The sequence below is a fragment of the Kogia breviceps genome, chromosome 9 (genome assembly GCF_026419965.1).
Source record: "Kogia breviceps isolate mKogBre1 chromosome 9, mKogBre1 haplotype 1, whole genome shotgun sequence".
Taxonomy (NCBI): Eukaryota; Metazoa; Chordata; class Mammalia; order Artiodactyla; family Physeteridae; genus Kogia; species Kogia breviceps.
The window spans coordinates 113,885,782-113,897,620 of record NC_081318.1 but is presented as its reverse complement, the minus strand read 5'-3'; the positions used below and the strand labels follow the sequence as shown (position 1 = coordinate 113,897,620).

General features: G+C 55.3%; 1 protein-coding gene across 13 annotated transcripts in view; it reads right to left on the bottom strand.

Annotated features, from left to right (window-relative positions):
- Positions 1-407: 407 nt before the first annotated feature.
- TNS3 (tensin 3) overlaps positions 408-11,839 on the bottom strand; it is a 225,516-nt gene continuing 214,084 nt past the window's right edge. For 8 of the 13 annotated variants that reach the window (XM_067042998.1, XM_059073549.2, XM_067042997.1 and 5 more), the window contains 4 exons: positions 6,467-6,635; positions 4,341-4,409; positions 4,212-4,238; positions 408-3,229 (listed from right to left, as the gene is read on the bottom strand). In XM_067042998.1, the coding sequence (XP_066899099.1) occupies positions 3,085-3,229; positions 4,212-4,238; positions 4,341-4,409; positions 6,467-6,635 (410 nt within the window). In that variant the 3' untranslated portion in view covers positions 408-3,084. The other 5 variants (XM_067042995.1, XM_067042992.1, XM_067042993.1 and 2 more) reach the window with 1 other exon arrangement.

The following is an 11,839-nucleotide window of genomic DNA, read 5'->3' as shown; positions in this document are numbered from 1 at the left end:
TCGTGCCCCGGTCTGGGAAGATCCCACATGCCGCAGAGCGGCTGGGCCCGTGAGCCATGGCCACTGAGCCTGGGCGTCCGGAGCCTGTGCTCCGCAACGGGAGAGGCCACAACAGTGAGAGGCCCGCGTACCACAAAAAAAAAAAAAAAAAAAAAAAAAAAAAAATGTAGCAGCTCCTATGATCAATACCACACATTATTATTAAATTCTTAGAATCTCTGAATACAATTTTCAAAAGTCTCTGGACAGAAATCAAACTATAATCCACTGATCCATAAACAATCCCCTTCAAACTCCCCAATACACACGCGCACACAGGCACACCCAGACACACGCACACGCGTCCACACCCGCACATGCCTTCTGGGGCCTTCCCATTCAATAGGACAAACAAACGCCTGCCTCACTGAGGCTTAACCAAGTTTATACTTTTATTATACTCTGAATAGAGATGATATTTAAAGAGCAAAGAAAATGACTATACAAAGGAATTATAGAACATTCATTTACATACGGGATATATTCTTTACAATATAAGAAAAGTAAAAATATCCGCTACTAGGTAAGGCAGATAAGGAGACACGACGAGGTCTTTGATGCTGAGGATACACACGGAGACCCTTAAATGCGGTGTGACTTAACACAGTTATAGGTTAACACTGGAGGAATACAGCATAGGTTAGTGAGCAGGTAAGCAGGCCCTGGCTATGACACCGGTGGGGTACAGTCCTCGTGCATGCCCCAGGACAGGACCCCTGTGCCCGAGGGCACCCCAGAAGCCAGATGCCTGCGGACGTTCCTTCTCCACCTGCCCCAGGGTCAGTGGTGGCGGTGGGGCGGCCTGAGGTCTGAGCACGAAGTTCATGGACTCGTCTTGTTCCATTTCATGCATATGTAACACGCTGTCGTACCAGCTCCTCAGAAGACAGGGAATTGGCTTCCTTTCCTTCCACCTCAGAGGGAGCCATTTGCTGGGAGGACACCTGCTGATGCCCTTGACTACTGAGAGTAAAAGTCTCAGCTGCCAGTCAGTTGAGAAAGCAAGTGTCATGGCTTGCATGCTCTGGACGAGGACGGCCTCTGTGATTGGGGTGGTCGATGTCTCTCAGTCCCGCACCCCTCTCTTGCTCTGATTTCTACGTGAGCCCTCTCTTCCTTCGTCAGAAGGATAAGGGACCTGGCCTGCGGTCCCCGGGTCAAATCTGGGGACAAGCATCTCAGGAGGAGGCCCCTCTGGGGGACAGCACAAACCTCCGCTCCCCTTGGCTGAGTTCTAGCTGTGAATGAAAAACGGAAATGCTAGACACCCCCAACCCCGGGTACCAAGGCATCAGGCCTCTGGAAGATGCCAGCACGTTCTCCTTAGCCAGGCCGCCCTGCGCCAGGGAAGAGGGTCCGCGAGGACCAAGGCAAACATTTGGCACAGAAATGAGGCACTTGTGTCGGTGCATCAATAGGAGCTAAACAGTGGGCTCACCCACCTGCTTTTTCACACGCACACGCACACGCACGCGCACACGCATCCACTCGTACAACGCCCACTGCGACTCGGCCAGTCCCGCCTCTGCTGTCGCCGAGTCTGTCTCTGCCCCACCTGAAAACAGAATCCACAAAGCACGTTTCCAAACGCCAGTGCGGTGACCGCCACAGCGATTCCTGGTGTTTGAAGAGCTGGTGCTTGATTGGGGAGGTGGAGGGAGGAGATGGGCAGTTCACAGGACATGGAGAGCCATGGTGCAAGTGTCTTGGGCGACGGGGAAGGAGACCGGGGCCTCTTGCTCTGGGACCTCGCGGGACCGTTGGCTTCTTCTCCCAAACCTCTGACCACTGACGGATTCAGGTGGACAGACCACGGCTCTGCAATATGCACGTCAGCTTCGAGAGCACAGCCGATTAGGTGGCTAAGATGATGCAGAAGAGCTGAAAAACAGCGTGGAAGGACTGAGGCGCCTCCCCCTCCTCCCCCTGCTCGGGTGCCAGAACACACGGGTCCCAACAGGAGCCAGCAGGCGGGGTGGGGACAGACAAGGGCTCCCTCAGGCTGGCGGTTCTCGGGGTGATCTCTCCCAGGCCCCCGGATGGCCGAGGACGGCGATGTGGGGGAGGGCTGAGCCTCAAAGGAAGCGTGTCCCACCCCTCAGGACCTTCCCCCCAAGCAAGGGTGTATCCACAGCCCGGAAATGCCACACGGACGGTCAAGCGTTCGGGAAGGCTGCTGGAGGCAAAGCCGGCTTTCGGCAGCCGCCCGCGGGCAACGACGGCCCACGGAGCGGCCAGCGGAGTCCGCGCCACCCGTCTTGGTGCATCCGACACGGGGACAGATGCCCCTCCCGGAGCCCCGGCTCGGCAGGCGGCAGCATTTGGACACCAGTACAGCACAGCAATGGCAAACTGTTATCATAAATAACTTGGCATTCAGTAAACTATAAATTACATGGAAATGGGGGTTCCTCCTATCTCCTCAGCTTCCCCTCTCACGGCCCAGGGTGCCATGCAGACGAGGTATGTGGTCAGAGCAGAGGCGGGGGGCCGTCCCCACGCTCAGGCTCTGGCCTCACAGTGACCGCGTCCCCTCCCTCGTCCTCACCGCCTACCACATCGTCCCCTCGTCCATGAGGCCCCAGTGCCCCGGGAGAGCCTGACCCGCATGAACCTTCGTCCAACAGGCCCCCGCGTCCCAGATTAATCAGCACCTCTGCCGTGGGAGGACAGAGGCCCTGAGGAGCCCGCTGGACAGGAGCCCTCTGACGTGGCAGCGGCGAGGCACAGCCGGTCACTCGGGGCCTCTAAGGAGCGGGCGGGCTCCCCTCCTCCCCACAAACACCGGAGTTCGAGGAACACGGGTGCCCACATCTCCTTGCGTGGTCCTTTCCTGCATGGGGACCGGGCGGGCACACCCGATGCCCGACTTCCCCCACCTGGAAAGCACTGGGCTACAGAAATGCGTCCGTGAGCGGTGGCTCTCAGCTAAGGCCAGCTGGTGGCAGGGTTGTGTGTTTGTAAGGTTGGAGGAGCCCCTTTCCCTCCTGGGCCTGGAACGTCAGGGTCACATAGGCCCTTCTGGAGTGTCCAGGCTGCGGGGGCTCAGATCCTCTTAGGGGAGCCGATCATGACCTTGGACACGAAGTTGACGATGGCGCTGGCCGGCTGCTCGGGGTCATGCTCTGCAAACAGGTGGCACACGTTGTCGGTGGCGCTGCCCTGCTTCCGGGCCACAAATCCAAAGACTCTGCCAAAGGAAAGCCGGGTCAGCGCGCCAGCCGAGTCCTGTCCACCCCGGCAGGATACAAACCTCCGCTTCCTGTCACACCGTCGCCACCTCTAACCTCTGCTTCTCCAAAATCTCAGGGGCCGAGTCCCCTGCCGGACACCTCCAGGCGCAGGTCTGCGTCCCCTCCGCCTCGCAGACCCTGCAGGGCGGATGCTGTGCCCAGACCTCACAAGGGGGGAACCCGAGGGGCAGGACCGAGGAGTGCCGGTCACGGGTCTGGGGCCTGAACCAGAGCCGCCGCTCCACGCGGCTGGGATCGCCGTGGGCCCTGTGAGCCAGAGTTGGGGTGGCCTGGGGGGGCTCCTACCACTTTATCAGATGCCAAGACGAACGGCAAACGTGAAATTGGAATCCTAGGACTGGACCCCTGCGGTTAGACATTTGTGGTAATCAAATTGAGGTGACGCAGAGGACGCCCACCTGTGGGAACGCAGACAGCGCTGGAGGGTTCCGAGGCCGCGTGGCCACCGCAGAGCCTGGGCCAGGGCAGAGCCGTGCTCCCTCTGGGCTGGGAACCAGGGACGCCCACTGCACTCACGCGGCCCTCCCTTCCAACACCCCGGCCCCAGTGCCGCTGCAGACTATACCCCTCTCCTCAGTGGCCAGAGACGCTGTGCAATCTCTTCACGCTGTTTATTACCATGTTTTATGGGTCACAGGTAAGCACTGCTCATTCAGAGAAGAGCAAGTAGAAAAGTTAACCCTTCGCAGGCCCTTTCTGCATAGAGAGAACACTTTCATTTTTGTTTAACGCCAAACGCACTAACACGAATTGTAAATCTATACTCCAATAAAAATTTTTTTAAAAAGGCCAAATCCAAACCCGAACCCAAACCCATCGGCATCATTTAGACATTTTCCTCTTTGGAAATCTGGGGCAGAATTCAGCTTTGGAGGCGAGCGTCTACTAAGAAAGAATGAAGACAGGCTGGCAACATACCTCGAGCAAGGGCCGTCTGTGATCCACCTTGCAAATTACAGAATAAGAGAAGAGTCCCGTTAATTTCTTTACTAACTTAAAAAGCAAAGGAAGCGCAAGCACTGCTTCGTACAGATACAGACATCTTACTTCCTGTCTTGTGGATCCAACGCACAGAAGATCACGCTACTCACAGGGTAGTGCCTCCGAAAGAAGAGCCTGCGGGGACACGGGAGAGGGAGGACCCATTACTGGGGTTTTGCGGTGACAATGCTGCCCTGGGCGGAGCCCCGTAAGGAGGTTCGGCGGGGGCAGAAGCCTATTTTATGCTTTTACTGGTGGTCTGGAGAGAAGAGCAGAGGGTACGTTTGTTAGAAATCAGCAGACCTACAGAGCTGGGCAGGGTCGCTCCGGGAAAAGTCGGCACTAGGAAAGGAGCGCGTCTCGGGGTGAAGGGAAGCACCTTGCAGAGTGAAGTGGAGAAACCGCCAGCCGTGTGGAGGACGGGAGCAGACTGGGTGAGGCCCGACCTTCCTGCGCTCATGCCAGGAAAACACCAACTGTCTACAGCCCTAGCAGCTCTGCCCGTGAAGAGGGCATCTGACGGCATGTGGCACACCGTCAAGGGCTGTGCACGGGAAACCCACTGGGAGGTGCTACTAACGCCGGCCCAGCACAGCCGCCGGGGGACCCACCGGAGGACTCCTCTGTCCTCGGTCCCGGCTCCTGTAACATGTCTTTTGTTTCACTGCCAGCCCTCCCCGCTCCTCTGAGCGTGGCCTGCCCTGTGTGCCCCACTCCGGCTGGGCAGGCGCCCTCTCCTCTTGGGGGAGGTGGTATCCCCAGAGGCTGGCGGCTTTGATCTGGTCAAGGAGAAAGCTCATCAGGAGAAGGAAAGAAAGAGGCCAGCGTACGGGAAAGGCACAGGCAGAGCCGGGCAACTTTCAGCGGGGACACTGGGGACACAGCCTCTTTTGTCCAGCACCAGCCGGGCTGGACGCGCGTTCCGTCTCCCGCAGCGGGGAATATCCCGAGTGACACAGACGCGGCCCACCCCCGGGGTTTTATAAGGACACAGGGAAACGAGAGATACAGGAAAAGCACACAGGTAGCAGGAGAAAACAGAGAGGCTGTGAAGGAAGGCGCCGTGCTTCCCTGCCCGACCCCGTGTCCACACTTCGGCCCAGCCGTACCGGCACCTGCCCGTGGATATCATCCCAAGACGGTGACCTCGGTGCAGCTTGAGAGGTGAGGAAACCGCGTGCATGGCGTGAGGAACGTGCCACGGTGGCCCGTTGGGTAAAGCGCGGGGAGCAAGGACCCCGATCTGAGCGGCAGGACCCACGCCCCACCTGGCACTCCACGCCCGCTTCACCCTGACAGCAGTGGGTCAGGGACCCTCCCAGGCCCGGGACTAGCTCTGGAGCAGGGGTCGTGGCAGGAAGAGCTCCAGGGCGCCGGGGTGAGGGCTGCCCCATCGGCTGGTGCGGGGCCTGGCCCCCTGAAGCTCCGGCCACCGCTCTGCTTTGAGGGCCTCTGACCTGGTTTCCTCATTAATCACAGCAGGCTGTTTCCATAACAAATAAACAATAACTGCCTCTGAAATGCCTTGGATCCTGAGGTCAAAGGCTCTGCTCCTGGGAGGAACATGCGAGCCGTTGTTCCGTCCACGCACCCGACCCTGCTCTGTGCTCACCTGGAAACTGCAACAGCATCTACTGTCTAGATGTTCAAATGTTATACAATATCTAGATAATAGTTAATAGTTAACATTAATTATTCTTATATACTATATTATTATTACATAATAATTAACGTTATCTAGATACTGAAATAATACCTATCAAGGCCACACTCTCACCTGAAATGGGATGACCAATGAAACGGAAGCAAAGATGGGTGGATTCTATCATCGTCTGAGTGTTTTTACAGAAATGACAAAAGATTTTTGCATTTGCAAATTACACACACACACGTGTGTGTGTGTGTGTTTAAGAGATACTCAAAGATCCATGTATCTTTTTAAAAATTTTACCGACTGCTAAAAACACAGCATTTGGGCCTAATGTCAATAGTTTATATGTGTCTCTGGGGACACACAGGACATCAGGGCCAAGCACAGAGTGACCGGATCATTGATTCGTTCCAGGACCGCTGAGCTTTGCCCGGGTGACCACCGCACGTCCAGGGGCCCGGGCAGAGCTGGTGGAAGGTCTCACCCCAGGTGGGGTCAGAAGCCCCGCCGGGCCCGCAGCCTGGCCGCCAGGCACACTTACTTCCTCTGGTTGTCCGTCAGGGTGATGCCCTGGGCTGACACCTTGAAATGCACGACCGTGGACAGAGGAGGCGGCTCTTGGACCAGGGTGATGCTCAGGGCCTTCTGGATGGCTTGGTGGCCCGTGAGGGACTCCATCTCCACGGAGTTCAGATACCACACGTTGCAAGCTGGAAGACCCAGGGGGAAGCGGCGTTAACGCGCCTGCCAGACACGAGGGCCCCGGGGTTTATGAACAACATGCACATATGTGTGGCCACGTACGTCTGAGGCAAACGCCCTTTACCCCTAATCCCAAAGGTGTGGAGTGACCCAGAGGTGCACACGCCCCGAGGCCAATGCGGAGAATAACACCCCGTCCCGCCTGCGCCCGCCAGCACACAAGCCCCTGCACTGGAGCCAAGGAGACTCCGCCCACTGGCCCAGGATGCGTCTCCAGCCCTGCGGCATTATTTACACCTGGTATCCCAAGGGTGGGCTGGAGGCACCTTCCTCAGTCTCAGTGTGGGTCTGGGTGGGGTAAGAACCCCACCGCACCTGCAGTTAAGGAAAGGTCCCCAGAGGGGGGCCTGCGGCCCAGAACCCCAAATATCCACCCTGCACGGAGTTCTGAAAGCGGCAGGCATCCAGAAAGAGCTGCTGCGAACGAATGCCTTGCAGTGACTCAGAACACAGTCTGCGTGCAAAGAGCTGGGATGGCTTGTCCTGTCCCCATGCTGCCAAGGGGGCTGGGGGCTTGTCCACCCCCATGTCCCCTTGGGGGAGGCAAACAGCTGAGTGTGAACGAGGCTTTGTAAACAGACTGATGGCCCTTTGAGTCTGGATCCCTGCAGCTCAAGCAGAAGCTAACGTGGGACTTCGAGGCATGTGACATCTCTGTGACTGTGGGGACAATTCAGACTCTCCCTCAAGTTCAGTCCTGCAGGAGCTGTGGCTTCGCCTGGCCACCCACCAAGGACGTGTCCCCCCAGGAACAGAGCCGCTCTTGTTCCCCGCTCTGACGGATGCAGCCTCTGCAAGTGAGTGGGCTGTCTTAACTCCGTCTCTGAAGGCCTTTAGATTTTCACTGAACAGAAAAGAAAAAGCTTCCCCTCGACTGGAGCAATAAGGCCAGCTCTGTGCCCTCGCCTGCACCATTTTCCTTGGGAGAGTCTCCCGGACGCCCAGCCTCGGACAGGCTCCATCTCCACCCCGACATCTGAGACTCGGCAGCAGTCACACCTGTTGGCAGGTGTGCTGCCACGGGCCCACGAAGGTGGGTTAAGGAGAACGGAAATAACGTACAAAGTCCCTGGTGTCAAGATGCAGGGCCGCTTGTGAGCTGCTAGCCCTCTGTTCTCTCCACGGCCAAGGCGACAATCCACAGCTACTTTTTAAGAAGCTGAGAAGGTCTGAGGATTCGGAAACTTCCACTTCGATGAGGACACGATGATGGAGAAAGAAAGCAGGGCCTGAAGTTCGTGTAACAGATTCATCAGAAAAACGGGGCCCCTCTCTTTACCCTGGATGGGGGCGTCAGAAGCGGGCAGGCCATAGCCCTGCTGACCTGAGCCGGGAACAGCTACAGTCCTTTGATTTGCCGGAAGAGGCCTGAGTGGAAAGGCTGAGTCTTGAGGGAAGGTGGGAGATACCAGAGAAACGCCCAAGAAGCAAGCAGCCCCGAAGACGGGCGACGGTCATCTCCTGGCGTGTCGCTTCAAGGCTCCCAACGCGCCCAGGAGAAAGATCGAAACGTGCTGGAAGCGCCAGACTTCCCCCAAAGCATGTTAACTGAGAGTTTCATCCCAGACACCAACTTCCCTCTCTAAAGTTTACTGAACAAGTCACTTCTACTCTCTGAGAAAGAGCTTGGTATTTCACTCCTTAATTATTAAAATGACATGGTGCCATTAAGCAAAATCTTCAAAGAAGTTCTCAAACACAACAGTTTTCATTTCTCCGAGCTCTACCTAACGTGGCTTATTCCTTAGGACGCCTACTCTGTGTCAGGCCTCAACCAAACATTTTCGACAGACTATCTCATCACATCTGCACCAGGGTCCTATGAGGAAGATTCTGTCATCATCCCCGATTTACAGATGAGGAAACTGAAGTGTAGAGAAATATGCCAGAAGCCTGGCAACTCCGCAGGGGCCTTGCTGTGACACCCACCCTTCGTGCTGGCTCCCGCAGTGCCGAGGGACGGCCACCAGGTACCAGGCGCCAGGTAGAGAACACGGGCTCGGGAAGAAATTTCGCGTAACATTCCCGAGGATGAGGTGTGTTTTTTTTTTTTTTTTTGGAGCTGTGACTTTTCCTTCGAGACATTCCTCAGCCATAATGAGGCCCGTCAGCAGCCCCATGTGACTGTCCTGACAGAGCAGCATCTTTTAAGCCACTGTCCCTCCTGCACATTTTGAGAGGCAGGGAGAAATCAGAGAGCCCTCCCTGAACGGCTGAGTTGCCGTGGCCACCGCTGCCCTCTCCGTGCCCTCTTGTTCCAGCCGGAGGCACCGCCCCACCTGAGGACGCCGGGCCATGAGACACTCCGGGGAACTTCAGGGCTGGAGGCTGACCTGCACTTCAGCTCCTGTCTGAACTGGAGGGGGTCTACTTGTGTCGTCTCGGGAAAGAGAGTGAGTCGGCAAAAGTCTTTAAAAGTGCAGCTGCCCGAAGCTTGGATGAAATCAGGTGCTTTTATGAAATGCTCACGTCAACCAGGACAGCCTTTCCGGAAGATGACTCGGCATTATGATTATTTATCAGGAAGATCAGAAGACCTGCCTGCCCTCGGGAACCCGGAGGTCCCGCTCCGAGAGGCCTGAGACAGGAAATAGTCCATAACCAGCTGACGCGGCTAACCTCGAGGTGAAGATACTTGAGCCACAAACTCATCTGGTGGGAAGTCAGTTGGAAACAAACTATGTCCAAAAGGAGGGGAATGGTTAAATTAGCCCCTCGATGGAACACCAACTAACTAGCAAATGGTGATCACAAACCCTGTATAGCAACGTGGAAAAATGTTAGCGGTTTCTGGGAAAAGCAGAATAAAACTATCTGTGCCATGATGAGACCTACACAATAAAAGGCGTGTGTGCCTACGAACAGCTGGAGGTGTGCCTGGAAAATTTAAGACGGTTTGATTTTAGGAGGGTGAATAATCGGCCTTTGATTTCATTAGTGTTACTATAATGATACTCATGCAGTTACAAAAGAGAAAAAAGAAAATTCTGATCCGGTCACAGTGAAATCCCAGAAAATTGGCACAAGCTGGATCTAGAGTGGGCGCACGTCTGCCACCACCCAGACTCCTGCTTCCTTGTAGCAGCACAAATGGCCTTTTGAGAAGGAGTGGCTAAGCAGGCCCGGGGGGCGTCTCCCCCCGACGCAGAGCGGCATTGGCCCTCCTCGGAGCAGAGGGGAGCCCTCCCTTCTCCCAAGCACGTCTGGGGCAGCTCTGCAGGGCACACGCCAGTCCCTTCCCTCCCCAGCAGAGGACGGGTGGGCCTGCTGTGCTTGTCCCCTGGGGCCTGGCCCCATACGGCCAATTCCACCTGAGGGTGCGTAGCTGTGGTGTGATGTTGAACGGGAAAGCGCCCGTCAAACCCGCGGCGGGAAGCAGAAGTGTTAAGCAGGTCACAGGTTCTCACCCAGTCCTACCGCTGCCAGAAATTCAGGGTCTGAAGGCCACAGTCCAGAACTCAGAAAAAGGAAGTAATGCAGAAAGGGAGCCTTCCAGATGCTGTTTGTGGTACTGAGAAGTTAGAAGCACGCTAACTGGGCAACCGTAAGGGGTGGAATCAGCCGGTGGACGGTTCCTCAGCCACTGAAAGTGAGACCTAAGCTGTGTTTGCAAAAAAACATGGGTAAACCCCTTATGCTAAGGAGGAAAAGGAAAACAGTCAGTGGTTGTACCTGGGTGACAGGTCTCTGAGGAATTCCTTTCTCCCTTGCTTTTCTGTGTCTTCCGTTTTTTCTTTTTTTAAACTGGAAGAATTCCTATTACTTTTATAAAGAAAACATCCTTTACAGTACGGTACGTTAAAGACACAGCCCTAACATTTATGGGATACCGGGTGGGGTCTGGTGCCAGGGCCTTCAGCTGCATTCCACTGCTTCAACAGAACCCGTTAAGAGCTGACACTAAAAGCATAAACAGCAATACTTTTAGAAACTGGAGCAGCTCATAATGGCCTCGGTATCAGATGAAAAGGGATTAAAGTGAAGAGAAGTGCTTGCTGGGAGCTGGTGAACTCTGCAGACACCCCTGAGTGCCAGAGCCCCACCTCCGCGCAGAGGAGACGGGCCAGGGGGTCTGGAGGAGCCCTTGCAGGGCCAGGGCTCTGGGATTCTAAGTGAATTCACACAACAAGTGAAACTTAGTTTAAGGGGGAAAAGAACCGCTCAGTTTCCTTAAGGTGACCAGAGACCGGACAGCCCAATCACCTTCCCCCAACGGCCACTCTGCCCTCTTTTAACCAACAGCTAGGAGCCAGCAACCTCTGCAGCAGCCTCAGTCTTCCAGCTGCGTATCTGTGTCCTGACTCGACTCCTTGCCTTGTCAGCCGTGAAGGTATTAGCTGGATAGAAATGTAAACCTTTTGATGTGTTTTAGAAACAAGAGACTTTAAAAAAAGGACGTAAGCCCAAGGCAGTCATAATTTAACCCCCGTACATAAATGCCCAGTCAGATGATTAAATAAGACCTCCAGGTTCTGCGTGAAGCCCTGTCCCCGGGAGGCTCACCCTTTAAAAAAGCAAAGCATTCAGAGTTACTGATACGTGCCATAGATTATTTGAAAAGACGATAGAGCGTAACTAAAAATTATAAGCCAGAGCAGAAGAAAAAGAAAATACCTGTATCTGCATATTCCATCATTACGGAGCCACAGCTATAAAGTACTCTACAGACATGAGGCACAGATAGAAGTATTTCTAGTCAGTCCTCCCGCAGACTCAGAGACACCCTCTCCAACATTTCTGAGAGTAAACGTCTACCTTGAATGAAAGACCTCCAGTGGGGGAACTCAAGGTTTGGCGACAGTGTGCCCCATAATTCTCTCCGGCTGTGTCCCTCCCTCACAGCCACACACCCACAAGAGCCCTGTGGCCTCTGGCTCGTCCACAACCCTCTTAAGCTGGGGTCACTAGGGCTGCGTCTAATGCTGCAAAAATGACCTGGCCTGAAACTAATAGGCTATTACAGCAAGGCTGCAGGATACAAAGTGAATACACAAGTCAATCACTTCCCTATATAACAGCAGAGAACAAGTGGAATTTGTAGTTAAAAACACAATCCCGGGCTTCCCTGGTGGCGCAGTGGTTGAGAGTCCGCCTGCCAATGCAGGGGACGCAGGTTCGTGCCCCGGTCCGGGAGGATCCCACGTGCCGCGGA